At 42.4% G+C, this 15,321-nt stretch overlaps 1 protein-coding gene across 5 annotated transcripts in view; it reads right to left on the bottom strand.

Moving 5' to 3' along the window:
- The window catches only part of LOC143297331 (glutamate carboxypeptidase 2-like), a 62,822-nt gene that overhangs the window by 27,612 nt on the left and 19,889 nt on the right, over nt 1-15,321 (bottom strand). For all 5 annotated transcript variants that reach the window (XR_013057254.1, XM_076609620.1, XM_076609621.1 and 2 more), the window contains 9 exons: nt 13,472-13,628; nt 11,317-11,451; nt 10,753-10,878; nt 9,105-9,291; nt 8,269-8,365; nt 5,478-5,567; nt 4,642-4,727; nt 4,020-4,139; nt 977-1,059 (listed from right to left, as the gene is read on the bottom strand). Coding sequence is in view for 4 of the 5 variants with exons in the window: in XM_076609620.1 (XP_076465735.1) it covers nt 977-1,059; nt 4,020-4,139; nt 4,642-4,727; nt 5,478-5,567; nt 8,269-8,365; nt 9,105-9,291; nt 10,753-10,878; nt 11,317-11,451; nt 13,472-13,628 (1,081 nt within the window). In the remaining variant the exon portion in view is untranslated. The remainder of the gene's footprint in view (nt 1-976; nt 1,060-4,019; nt 4,140-4,641; nt 4,728-5,477; nt 5,568-8,268; nt 8,366-9,104; nt 9,292-10,752; nt 10,879-11,316; nt 11,452-13,471; nt 13,629-15,321) is intronic.

Raw genomic sequence — 15,321 nt, 5'->3', positions numbered from 1 at the left:
AAAGCAGACAAACTTTGAAACAGATTAAATTCAGAACAAAATATAGCCCTGCTAGGGCTGCTTCATCTAACTGTTGTCTGCCCTGTGACTGAGAAGAAACTGAGTCAGATGCCATTGTCTGTTCACATGAGAGTGGAAAGGTCAGTTAAGATATTCTTAGCTTATAACGTCATCATGAAAAGTAGGTGCCTCTCCAAATATTCAAAACTATCTAAAGCCCTGATTGGGCTCCTTCATCTGAAACAGTTGTTACCCGTGGGGCCTTGATCGGGGCCCTTCATCCGGAATGAGTTAAAATGCTTTCCAGTTTCTTAGAGAACTATTTGAATTCAAGTCCCCATACTAAATCACAGACTCATTCAACCCCACACCCCCCTGTGAAAACTAACAAAAGGGAAATGCCAGAAACAAAGAGCAATAGAAAAGGAGGAAATTTCTAGCACAGACTTTCCAGAAGGTGGAGGTACTGTTTGTGAATCATGCGATAGCCCCTGGAGTCCCCCCACCCCCCTTCCTGTCATGTTAACTCTTCCACAGCCATGTTTCTCCATGAAAAACACTCCCCAGCAACAAATATTTTAGATACAATGCTCTCAGTCACAAGCTTCAGTTCACGTCAAAACAACACAATGGACTTGTTCGCTTCAAAACTTGGTCAGGGAGCAAAGGTTAGTCATGGTCCGATAGGCACGAAACTGGCTGCAGATGTCCAGCTTTGTTACAATGTGAAAAATACTTCGCTGGACATGACCCCTCAATGTTGACTTGAGTCGCCTATGGCAGTACACTGTCTCGTTGACTAAGATCGCCTATGGCAGGACACTGTCTCGTTGACTAAGATCGCCTATGGCAGTACACTGTCTCGTTGACTAAGATCGCCTATGGAAGTGCACTGTCTCGTCAACTAAATGGTAGTGCACTGTCTAGTCGACGAAGGTCGCCTGTGGTGATGAAAGAGTTGAACCCAGCAACTCACCTCCACCCATTCCACAGACCCCATCAAGCCGTACTCTTCAGCATCCCAGCTGCAAAATATCACCGTTCTTCTTGGGCGATGACCTGCACCCATATACAAAACAATACATTAGTAAATATCCTTACAAGAACATCTAAAAAAAAAAAAAAAAAAAAAAAGTTTATTAAAAGTTATTTTCAACACAGTTTAGGTTTCGTGTTGGTCATCAGTCAATGTCGCTTACAATCTTGAAATGATCTATCAATGCGGCAGCCAGTCGGACACTTAAATCATCAATATTCCGTAAACAGGTCCTGCCAAAAGGATTTTTGTGGATTTCTTTTATTCTCCTGCAAAACAATCACGACTGCAGATTCAAACTCTGAAAAATATAATCATAGTCATTACTGTTGTTACTAGCAGAGAGAGGGAGCGGCCGAAAGTCTAACATGAAAGGTAGAGCACGATGCTTTGCAAATCAAACAAATATCGGCATCATTTCCAAACCAACATTGCGCAAATTTCTTCAAAACGGAACAGAGTCTCTGTGGGCCTTTCCAAATACAATAGACTGAGCAACACACTAGACGCCACGTTCTTGGCATCAGAGATCTTTTCCCATCCCTCTTGGCAGCCTCTGTGCGTGTGCGTGTGTGTGTTTGTGTGGATGTGTGGGTCTGTGTTTTTGAGTGCGTTTGTGAATGCGCGAGAGTGTAAGTGTACACAAGTGTCAGGAGAGATCTGTGTACGGGTGTGTGTGTGTGTATATATATACATATATATATATATATATATATATATATATATCTTTGTATATATGTGTGGGGGTTGGGGGTGGGAAATATGGGCGTATATGTGTGTGCTTGTACAAGTAAGTGTTCATCTCTGTGAGTGTGTGTTTGCGTGCGTGTGTGTGTGTGTGTGTGTGTGTGTGTGCCGTGGAAGCTGCGATACGTAGGCTAGAAATGAGTGTGTGGAGGAGGGGGTTGGAGGAGGTGCAAGGTAATGTGTGTGTGTGTGTGTGTGTGTGTGTGTTGGAGCTCATGTACGTTTATATGTATTTGACTGTACTTTCATATCTGTGAAACTGCATGTTTGGTGCATTTCTGTTATGCATGTGTGGGTGTATGTGTGAATGTGTGTCGTCATATTTTACATTCATTCGCTTAATTATCACCATTGTTGTCTTATTTATTTATTTATTTATTTTTTATTATTATCATTTTATTAGTATTACTATTATTATTACTACTACCTTTTTCTATATTATAATTATTATTTATTTATTTATTTATTTATTTATGTAAGCTTATCTATTATTTATTCCCCCCCCCCCCTTTTTTTTTTTTTTTTTTTTTTTTTTCTCAAGGCCTGACAAAGCGCGTTGGGTTACGCTGCTGGTCAGGCATCTGCTTGGCAGATGTGGTGTAGCGTATATGGTTTGTCCGAGCGCAGTGACGCCTCCTTGAGCAACTGAAACTGAAACTGAAACTACTCTGCAGTTTGACATCCAGCAGAGAAACATTGTGAAAGAAAAAAAAATCTAAACTTCTACTGAGCTGAACAATGAAGCAAGGTATACTTACATAACAGCATCATCACTTGTGCATTGTAAACACTTATAAATCTGTTTATAAGTCCCTTATCATGACTTGCAACAGATCACAGTGCCAATTTAGGCGGCTGTTTTTCCTGACCCATTAATTTTGAAAACCACCCACTGATTTTGTTGTGAACTGGTCAAAATGACCCATGGTGTCCCAAACCTAACCTAAACACTGGTTCAAAGCCAAAAATTCATTGTGTAACATGGTGCTGTTTCCTAATGATGTCTATCATGTTCTTTTGTAGTTTTGGTATATGTCGTGAAGCATTTTAGGAGTAAATTGGAGAAAGAAGAAGTTCTTGACAAGTTTTCATAATCATGAAAGATAACTGTCATCTGCATCATTATCATCATCATCATCATCATCATATGTTTCCCCATATTATTATTGCTTATACCCAAGTAGGTCACACACAGCCCCAGACACTGAAACTTTTTAATGTCATTAGCTGCCCTGACACCGAAACATTTTATGTCATCAGCTGCACCAACACTGAAACTTTTTAATGTCATTAGCTGCATAGACACTGAAACGATTAAACGTCATTAGTTGCACTGACACTGAAAGTAGCTGAATAGCCTTTGTGACAAAGGGGTACCCATTTATATCCTCACTGCAAAATAAAAGTACACAAAATGCTTTAAAAAAAAAAGGAAGAAAAAAAAAGTAATATTTCAAACACTATTGTTTCTATCAATGAATCGTGAGAGTACTTGAGTGCGGCTTAGTCCACCTCCAAACCCACAGGATGTTTTGATCCACCAGAGCTTCAGTTTCAGTTTCTCAAGGGAGCATCACTGCTTTCAGACAAATCCATACACGCTAAACCACATCTTCTAGGCAGATGCTAGACAGCAGCACTGGTCAGGCCTTAAGTGCATGCATACAAATTTGTGTTACTATCATAGCGGGTTTCTTCTACATAACTTTGCCAGAGGACAACATTTTTGTTGCCATGGGTTCTTTTTCTGTGCGGCCAAGTGCATCCTGCACTTAGTTTGATTTTCCAGTCAAGCTTTGGAAGAAAGGGTGAGAGCAAGAAGAATCGAACCCAGACCTTCATGGAGACTGTGTTGGCAGATAAATGTCAAAACTAAGTACTGCCAGTTAGCTCCCCTGACTTTCCCCCACAGACGACCCATATGAATGGGTAAGAAATATAATCGCCAAAACACAAATTTATAAATTAAGAATTTAGTAGTTAGAACCCAGCAACACTCTGCATTTATTGGTCACAGCGGAGAGTGGAAAGGTCAGTAAAGACATTCCTAGCTTATAATGTCATTATGCAAATTAGAACACTCCACAATCTCAAAACTATCTAAAGCCCCATCAGGCCCCTTTGTCTGAAACCGTGGTGAACAGTAGGGCCTTGATCGTCCAGAATGACTTAACCATTCTGCCACCTTCCTGTGTATATGGATCCACCTGAAGTGAGGGAACCAAGGACTGCTCACCTTTGCTCAGCATCAACCCAAAGACGCGGGTCACTTCCGTCAGGGCGGCCGAACCAGACAAGGGATCCACGGCGCCAAACACCCAGGCGTCATGATGATTGCCCATCAACACGTACCGATCTGTCCACACACACACACACACATTCTCTGATGAACCCAGTGCCGAGGTGGACGACACCATGTGATTCCTTTTGTCTTTTAGTGACTGCACCAATTTAGTCATTTATCATTGTTGACGTATTATAGCCCAGCCCACCATACAGGGCTATGTCTCAGCTGAAAAACAATAATCCCACAGAACCTCGAGAAACACACACACACACACACAGTTGGAAAAAAAAATCAGGCACTCGTCTAACCACATTCATGCTTAAACAAACCCACAGCATGCCTCTGATGCTGACCATCCCATCAAATTTTTTATCAAAGGATTGGAAAAAAACAACAAAAAACCCCACAAATAACCTGAACACAAATCGTACACCTCAGACATTCATTCACCTCTGACTGGCAGATAGAAACACACAAACATTGGATCATACACAAACCCATTCACCCACAAAATCTCTCTCCCTCTCTTTCCCTCGCACACACACACACACACACACGGAACTATTCTCACCAGGTTCCTCACTGCCTTTGATGTAGCCAATGACATTATGCACTTGCTTCACATCCATGTAATTGTTCACAAGCACACGCACTTTCCTGAAACAATCATTAACGATGAGCATTTTTTTTTTTTTTCGTCATTCAACATTTCTTTTGAATGATTGCTAATGAAATATTAGCGATGCTAATGAAGCATGCACAACGTAACACATATAAACCCATTTCCCATGCACACATACGCATGAACACGCACACACATCCTCTACCTTTACGCACACGATTTTTGCAAATGCCACGTACATCCACCCACCTACACAACCCAGCCCCTCCCACTCATCACTACACTGAAAAACGTTGAACACTCAACCACTGACAAATGCATACACTCACACATCAGTTTACCAATCCACACACCCACCCAACACCTAACCATCACCACCACCAAAGCACACAAATGTTTATTCTTTTCAAAAAATCACATACCCACACACATACTTTCTCTGGAACATTCACACACACACACACACACACATACACGCACACAATACTTGCTGATGTTGTAAGTTAATACTTGCTGAAATGCATACGACTATTTCCCTCCTAAAACTTCTCAATTACACACCACCATCTCTTTAAACGTTTTATTTTCTGTAATAGACTTATTTTCATTTCCTCTAAAACATACATAAACACTTTCCTATACTAATATTCACAAGCATTCCCTCTCTTTCAACCACAATACCTCTCTTCTTTCCATCTAATAACACTTCTAGTAAACAGAAGTTAAACTGAAGATCACACACATACACACACAGCAGACCCGTCTCTCCAGACTAGCAGACTCACGTGTCTTTCTCACGGAGGCCAGGTCCAAGACGGTAGGTGAAGTTCAAATCCCCCTTCCACGCCTCAGGGGCAGCAGGACCATCCATGCGGCTGCACCACACACACACACACACACTGTTCAAATCCTTGTTAAATAGTCCAGTTGGTTCGCTGTTATAGTTGTTAGTTTTTTCATTAAAAAGATGTTATACTGTTATGCTTTTTTTTTTTTTTTTAAACAAAACTTCAATCAATAATTTTCTATATGTAACACACATGAGCGCGCACGCACGCTCACACATGCAAGTGCACACACTTTCACCTACTCGCATGTGTACACAGTAATTTCCTTTCCCTCCCTTGACTTTTTTACCCCACCCTCATCTGATATCACTTACAGTGAAAAGACGTTAAACTAAAGAATGAACACACACACACACACACACACACCAAAGTCATCCCCAGCTGCACACCCTTAAATCTATCCTCAAGTACTAGTCAACACAAAGCTGTGCACTTTCAGAAAAAAAGCACACAATGACAAATTAACTCACTGAACCCTGCACCCGAGCATTGCTAAGGTGTCTAAATTCATTTCATTCAGTCTTTCACTCCCGACCGCAGATATATCTGTGGTTTAGGGGGTAAACGCATTATCAACAGTCCAGCCCACCACTCATCTCAATATGCTTGCTTCACTGCAAATGGTGACTGTCCTGAGGAGTGTTCGAAGCAATATCTCGGCAAGTTTTGGCTCAATTTTGATGTGTTTTTTTTCCATTTTGTAAAGCAAAAGGTTGTTGAGCGCGTCAACATGGCTGCCAAGATGTGCAGTACAGAAGATGGGGCTAGAATTTTGTTTGATTTTCTGTACAATGCTGACAATAGCAATTACAAAAACTTAACAGAAAAAGGAAGTAATGTTGTTGATCAACTGCAGTGATTCTGGTTATCCCGATGATCACTTGCTACAAGGTACATCAACAGGAAGGGGGCGGGGTCATGTTAGAAGTGGGTATGAAAAAAAACCTCAAGATCACAGTATGAAACTTTCATTTTCAGGTTTTCATCTACCATAAAACCCTCCAGATGAAAGCTTCAAGCTGAAATATTATTTACAGTGACACGAGTGAGCTTTTGTGTTATAATATTGTGTGCCAGGGTGGGAGGGGATGTGTGTGGGTGTGAATGGATGCTTATGTATAGTGTTTGTTTAAAACAACACAACAATGGAGGAAACAACATAATTATATTTGGTTGTTGTGTCTAAGTCATTTGCTCATATTTCTAGCACCATTTCCAACCATAAACAAACTTGAATTTTCCTGTACTTTTTTTCTAAATATTTTGTGTATGTATTTTCTAAAGTAAAAATCAGGGTTATCTTCCCCTGACTGGGAGTCATCTCATCCTATCAACAATGAACTTATGATTATATTCTCCATTCATTTTCCTTCAAGAAAACATATGCCTTTACAGACTTTTGTGCATTATTTTAATTTTTGTAATTTTTTTTTAAGAGGGTGGTGATTATTTTGCAAAAAATCACAAAAAGTTCCAAAAGTGAAAGGGTTAAAATGGTTTCCACATTCCTACATATGCATAAACAGCAAGCAAAGGAAAACTAACATCTGCAGTATTTCCGGCAGTACATACATGTCAATTTGGGAAAAAAAAAAAAAAAAAAAGGCCAGCTGATGTCAGTTTTATTTTCTACCTTTTCCACACGCCAACATGGCAGGGAAGCCTGCTGAGGATGTCAGCTCCCTAGGGGCTGAATGGGTTAAAGATGGTGGAACTTCCGTTCTAACGTAACCAGGACCCTCATCGCAGGCCGTGCTTTCTCTGTGGTAAATATCCTTTCCCCTTGCTTGCTTGCTTGTCCCACCCCATTATATTACAGAGCCCCACACCACATTAACCAGGACCCCTACTGGTCACGCTTTCTCTATGGTATTTGTCCTTTCCCCTTTCTCGCTGTCCCGCCACACCATATCACAGGTCCCCATAACACGTTAGCCAGACCTTCATCACCGGTCATGCTTTCTCTGTGGTTTGTGCACATTCCCCATGCTCATATCATACGGCCCACTCACCATGTGCATGTGTGCGACAGCATTTGTTTTTCATCAGGCATCAGAGTACCCCAGAGTCCAATCCTCTAAAAAAGGCAGAGGTCCAGGGGCTTCCCAGGCCCCAGTGGATGACGGAAGACATGATAGTGATTAAATACTGATAAAGTGGTGCCCACACTCGTTGACAGGAAGTGCACAAAAAACAGAACGAGCCATTTAGGAACACCACATATACACAAAAACAGAACAAGCCGTTCAAGAATACCATTTGAGAATAAGATTGCGATCCAGAAAAAAAAAAGAATCTGTGGCTGTTTGAGCCAAACCACGGTGGGTAGTCTCTCCCATCCTCTGAAATGAGTGGATCCGCAGACCATTCTGATGCCTGATTACACACATCCCGTAAGACACATGCCTGAACGTGTAAGACATGCATGCATGTTCCTACATGTCTCTTCAATCTGTCCAGTCAATCAGCTCACACACAAAAACTGATTCACTGACATGTATATGCTAGTGCACAGAAAGGTGCACAATGTATTTTCCAGATTATGTTGTATGTCATCCATGCGTGGGAGTGACAGTTTTGAAACACTGAAAAGTTTGTGGCCAGACGTACTGAAGCACATGTCTTAATACTGAAATAAAGTAAAATAAAGGGAAAAAAAAACTTTTTTCTGCCAAAATGCCTATGCAGAAATCTATATAACAGGACATACAACACATACATGCATTACCTGAGAATCTTCTGCGCATCACCGTAGCCAATGGGCTGGCATGGAATCTTGGGCATGACAGCCGCAGCCTCCGAAAGGGACTGTCTGTGTGCATAGTCTGGAAAAAAAAAAAAAATTTTAAACTCTTACATGAAGAACTGCTGATCTGGGGGACACGAGGAGGTGTGTCCTAACAAAACCCAGCAGTATGAAATCATGCTATTTTTCATTTCAGCCTAGCCTCTGCCAGCCACCACCACCTACAATCCTCAACATGATTAATAAACAAAAAAAAAAAAAAAAAAAAAGCACAAAATAACACGGAACTGTAAACTTTGGTGAGGATTAAAAAAAGAATTAAAAAATCCCTCATGTATCAGTTACTGCTGTTTCGAAACTCTAATAAAGACGCACACACACACACACACACACACACACACAACAGAAAAAAAAGCAGTGATAAAATCTTTACAAAATGTTCAACATTGGTGGTGTTAAAAAACCATGTAAACCAGCCACAAGCTGTTCTAAATTATTAACACACACATACGTTCGTATGCGTGTATACATACAGAGAAGCAGGCACGCACGCATGCATGCACGCACGCACGCACACACACACACACACAACCCACAACCAACCCACACCCACAATTTTTTTTTTTCCAATTACCCAGTGACCCGTCAGGGACACAAGGACAGCAGATTTCAGAAAAAACAACAACACCACACCAAAGAAACAAAACACACAAAACTAGATCCCTCATCATTCATCACTGCCATTTTCCCCTCACCATCACCTTCTCATCCCCCCCCCCCCCCTTCCCCACCACGGCCCCCCCTTCCTCCCAACACACCTGTGGACGGGTATAGAGGAGTCTCAGGGTCGCCATCAGTGGCCAGCACGGAGCCTCTCTGTATCCCTGAGGGGGGCAGCCACCACGAGTGGGGGTAGGTGTTGTTCACGTCGTTGTTCAGGTTGAAGTCGTGCGGGTCTGAGTACAGGATCACCGCCAGCGCATTGAACCGCTCCGCGTTTTGCACCTGTCAACAACAACAGTAATGTCAGCTCTCGGTACCTGTCAACAACACAGCGGTGTCAGCTTGGTACCTGCCAACAAGAGTGTCAGCTTTTGGTACCTGTCAACAATGCAGCGATCAGCTTTGGTACCTGTCAACAACAGTGTCAGCTTTGGTACCTGTCAACAACACAGCAGTATCAGCCTTGGTGCCTGTCAACAACACAACGGTATCAGCTTGATACCTGCCAACAACAGTGTCAGCTTTGGTGCCTGTCAACAACACAGCAGTATCAGCCTTGGTGCCTGTCAACAACACAACGGTATCAGCTTGATACCTGCCAACAACAGTGTCAGCTTTGGTACCTGTCAACAACACAGCAGTATCAGCCTTGGTGCCTGTCAACAACACAACGGTATCAGCTTGATACCTGCCAACAACAGTTTTCAGCTTTGGTACCTGTCAACATCCGAAAGTGCTCCTGGAAAGTCAAAAAATAAAAATGAAAAAAAAAGAATCTTGAAGGTGTCCCAGGGACTCTTTTACCATAATCCTTCCATGTCCCTGATACAAGCTTTGAAGGATCACTCCAATGCTGCAAGTTCTGATCAAATCTGCATTGCTACAGAATACATACAACACAGGCAGGCATATCTTCCAGTCATAACCATCTAGGTTTCTAGGTCAAGAAAGGGCCAAGGGAAACACTTCTTTGTAGCTGAATAACCTAGTGTAAAGACTTGAGCTCTTGACACAATTTTTTGCTCCTTTTGTGGTGTGTGTTCTAGAATTTTCAACGGCATCCCTGGAACCCACTTGAAAAACAGGCAGTATAAATATCCTTTCCATTTTCAAAGCATAAGGAAGGTATATTTCAGTAGCCCTGGTCAGCAGGGAGAGGGGGAGGAGGAGAAGGGGAGGGGTGGGGTGGGGTGGGATTATCAAGAACTTCACACCCAAATTTTCCATCTTGGCTCATGTGAATGGTGGGTTGCATTCAATCTCAGGGGGTTTACTAAAGTAAGGTACTGAATTTCTTCAGATTACATCCATTAAAAAGAAATACTAAAAAATTCCCTGTTTTGTGTGCATGTATGCATGCTCTGAATTTGTTAACAGAGGCAGAGACTGAACAATATATGTATAGCAACAACTTGTTGAACAAGAGAAACAGACATTACCGTTAAAAGCCGGGCAGGAAAAACAAGCGAAGAGGAGAGAAATATGGATGCAGAGAAGAGCAGAGGGAGAGACAGAGAGAGAGAGACACAGAGAACAAGCAAGATCTATATTTGAGCTGACACTAAAAAAACACACAGAAAGATACCGATAAAAAAGAAAGAAGACAAGGCAGAGTGGCAGTGCAAAAGGAAAGAGAGTGAGCATGAAAGACATACAGTATGTATAAGACTGGCAGGAAGGCAGAGACTAAATGAAAACAAGAACACTTGCTCACACACACACACACACACACACGTTCCATACCTTATCTCCCCTGAAGATCTTGCCGTACCGAGCTATGACCACACGCCCAGTGACGTTGATGGAGAGATTAGTCGCCAAGAAGTTGAAGTCTTCAATTCTCCCATAGTTGACATACACCACATCTCCCTGTATAAAAATAAATAAATAAATAAAATAAAATAAATTCTTTTATTAATTATGCATAAACATCCAAGCTGTACTATAATGCAAAGAAACCATTCACATACATATACACATACACATACTGACCAATGTTGCACACAGCCTAGCCAGTTACATAAGGCCATATCAGGGCATTGCACACGTTCGCACACACACATACCATTGTGAAGTGGTAATCTACGGCCACTTCATGTACATGATTGAGGGCACTTGTGTGCATGAGTGAGAAGCCAAGGGAGTAGGGTATGTGTGTGTGTGTGTGTGTGTGTGTGTGTGCGCACGCATGCATGTTCGTGCATGTGTGCATGCTTGTCTGAGGTCTGTCATCTTTCTCCCAAAAAGGAAATTGAATTCCCCAACCACAAACATCCTTCTCACTCACGCATGCACAATCACACTCACAATCACATCGCCTGCTGGCGAAAATCCGTTGAAAGGCGGGACCACGTGGGAGTTGTTCTCATTAGGAGTCAGGACAACCTCATACTTCTCCGACTCCACGATCACCTCGTTATCTGTGGTGTTGATCACCTGGACCTACACCAAGAAACACAGGAATACAATTTTTTTTTTTTTTTTTAAGCACACAAAACTGCGTTCTTAGAAACTGACATGAACTTTTCTCATGATCAAGTGTTAATATCAGTACAGGGTGGTTCTTTTATTCCCCCCCTTTTTTTCTCATCTGCACAACCTAACCCCTTTATTATCATGACTGCTGCTTATCATCCAGCTGACCAACCACACAGGGCCACATCAGGGACTGCCCAACAACACAAATGGCCAACCACACAGGGCCACATCAGGGACTGCCCAACAACACAAATGGCCAACCACACAGGGCCACATCAGGGACTGCCCAACAACACAAATGGCCAACCACACAGGGCCACATCAGGGACTGCCCAACAACACAAATGGCCAACCACACAGGGCCACATCAGGGACTGCCCAACAACACAAATGGCCAACCACACAGGGCCACATCAGGGACTGCCCAACAACACAAATGGCCAACCACACAGGGCCACATCAGGGACTGCCCAACAACACAAATGGCCAACCACACAGGGCCACATCAGGGACTGCCCAACAACACAAATGGCCAACCACACAGGGCCACATCAGGGACTGCCCAACAACACAAATGGCCAACCACGTTACACACACACACAAAAAAAAAAAGGGTGGGGGGGCGGGGCTTGGGGGTGGGGAGGAGGGTTGGGGGGCAGGGGGTGGGGAGGATGTACTGGAAAGGCAGAAAAAGGAGACAACACTGAAGGAAGAAAAAAAAAAAGAAGAAAAAAGGCAGAAATACTGACAGCAATAGAAAAGAGGAAATTTCTAGTACAGATTTTCCAGAAGGTGGGGATGCTGTTTACACTGAAAGACGCCCCCCCCCCCCCCTCCTCTCCCCCTCCCCCCCGCTACATCACTAACCCCTTGATGGTGAACCTTGATGAAACCAGATCTGTGCGGCAGTTACACTTAGTGTCAATGTCATTGCTTTTGCCCAGCAAAAGTAATAATAATAACATAATAATAATAACAATAGTGAAGTGCTCTTCTTTAGTGCTGTTCCCTAACAGAGAGGCTCACGGCACTTTAAAAAAATTAACATAATAAAGAAACAACAATTATCAAGAAAATTCAAATAAACAATTACTCACGGCACTCCACAAATTACATCTTACAAAAGAGAAGCAATAATCGTATGAAAAAACATGAAGAAACAGTCACCATCCTTGTATCATGAACAACACACACACACACACACACACACACACACACACAGCACCTCCAACAACACATATATATATATACAGACAGCACTGGAAAAAGTAATACATGACTAAGTGATTCCCAAAATGGAAACAGTCAAATACAGAATGGTGACCGACATCCAGAGCTCAGTGTTATCTCAGTTAGGTGACCACAGCCCCTTGCTCATGAGCATACTTGTCAGCGGCAGTCATGGAGTCAAACTTGGAACAGTTCAGAAAGCATGCACAGATACCTTTTTTTTCTTTTAGAGTTAGTTCAAGGATACCTAAAATGTGTGTGTGTGTATGTGTGTGTGTGTGTGTGTGTGTGTGTGTAGAGACACACACACACACCATGACCAAACCTCTTGACTTCTGACAGGCTCACACACACACACACACACACACAAAAAAAAACAACAAAAAAACCACCAACCCTCACACACACACCCAGAGACCCACCACTGACCCGGTTGGGGTACGACAGCAGGACACACACACACACACACACACACAAACGCACCACTGACCAGGTTTGGGTCGGACATGCTGGGGTAGGACAGCAGGACACACACAGACAGTGAGACACAGACACACAAACACACTGAACAGGTTGGGGTTGGAAGTGTTGAAACAGGACAGCAGTATACACACCCACAAATACACACTGACCAGGTTGGGGTTGGACGTGTTGGGGTTGGACAGGAGGACACACACACACACACACACTGACCAGGTTGGGGTTGGACGTGTTGGGGTTGGGCAGCAGGACACACACAGACACACACACTGACCAGGTTGGGGTTGGACGTGTTGGGGTAGGACAGCAGGATGTTGTACGTGGCCAGGTGCACCTCGTCCAGCCCACTGTCCCTCCACTCCCCCTCCATCATGGTGGCCAGCTTCACATCCAGGTCCGTCCCGCCAAGCCGTGGCTCCGACGAGTATCGCCTGTATGGGGTGTATTGTATTGTATTATAAATTTTTCACAACAGATTTTTTTGCGTGAAATTTGGGCTGCTATCCCCTGGGAGAACACATTGCTACACCTAAGAGCACCACCCTTTTTTTTCTTTTTTTTTTTTTCCCCTGCATGTTTTTTGTGTTTTCCTATCCAGTGGATTTTCCTACAAAATTTTGCCAGGGACAACCCTTTTGTAGCCATGGGTTCTTTTACGTGCGCTAAGTGCATGCTGCACACAGGACCTCGGTTTATACTGTCTCATCCAAATGGGTGGGAACATCATTTTCAACTTTTTTGTTGGTTTTTTTTTTTGTTTGTTTTTCATTTGGGGCTGGGGGGATTGCAAAGGATTCTTTTTTTCTTTCTTTCTTTTTTATAGACACATAATTTTTTTTTTGAAAGATAAATCAATAAGTTATGTAGAAAAAATAGTATACAATCAATTGAAATAGATAATAAATTAAATAGATAAATGATTAATAAGCAAATGAATAAATGAATGAATAAATAAACAAAACATAAAACAAAACAAAACGAACAAATGTGTAGACTACAAATATTGATATTAACATCATAAAGGTAAGAATCACATACACTTAAAGAAAAACATCTGTTGAGTAACACGAACAAAAATCAGTGTTTTAGAGAGAGTAGGGATGTAACTTGGGGAAGACACTCTCCATCCTAATCAATTTTTTAGCCCAAATAATCAAACATCAGTTGTCTTCATTGCTATTCTGATGGTCACAGATACAACTATCATGCATACATAAGCAGCTGTAAACACTTGCAATTAACAGACTGCAGCCTTGAACAACTTTACTTTAAAGGACATCAGCCAATAAGCTGTTTAACTCAACTGTGCAAATGTGAATGCCAATTTCACACAAGCCAGCACACACGCACAGAGACACAAAGGCAGGAGTGACTGATTTGTGTAATACTGAAAAGTCTGCAGTCAAGAGACTGCCTTAACCGAATGCGCGTCTTAACACCAAAACAAAATGACAGAAAAATCCTTTTAAACTGTATCTTTTAAATCGCCAAAAAGCCAATACAGAAATCCACATAATACGGAAACACTCCTACCCATGAGACACACACAAACACACCTTCATGTGAACCTGAAATCTGAGGTCATGTGTGTCTGCATATGTATCAACACATACGCTTGCTCTCATGCATGCGTATTCACAGTGGTATGGTGGCCAAGAGGTAATGCGTCCATCTAGGAAGTGAGAGTATCTGAGCACATGGGATCCAATCTCACACTCGCCAGTATTTTCTCCCCCTCCACTAGATCTGAAGTGGAGGTCTGGACACTAATCATTCGCATGAGACGATAAACCAAGGTCCCATGTGTTGATGCACTCAGCACACATAAAAGAACCCATGGAAACAAAAGGCAAAATTCCGTACAAAAATCCACTATGATAGGAAATAAGTACATTTGCAGTGCAGGCAGAAACAATGAGAAAATTATGAGTGGCACTGCACTGTATCCATGCACTCTCCTTGCAGGGAGTGTCTGAATTTCACGCAGAGAAATCTCCTGTGACAAAAAAAACAACACAACTTTGAGGGCATGCACACCACTCACACATATTCATTCACACTCACATACACACACAAGTGCACACACGCACACATACATTCAACATCCACCACTCTGCAAGGTAA

The sequence above is a fragment of the Babylonia areolata genome, chromosome 22, assembly GCF_041734735.1.
Source record: "Babylonia areolata isolate BAREFJ2019XMU chromosome 22, ASM4173473v1, whole genome shotgun sequence".
Classification (NCBI taxonomy): domain Eukaryota; kingdom Metazoa; phylum Mollusca; class Gastropoda; order Neogastropoda; family Buccinidae; genus Babylonia; species Babylonia areolata.
Note: the sequence above shows the minus strand (reverse complement) of the source record. Positions and strands in the feature narration are given on the sequence as shown.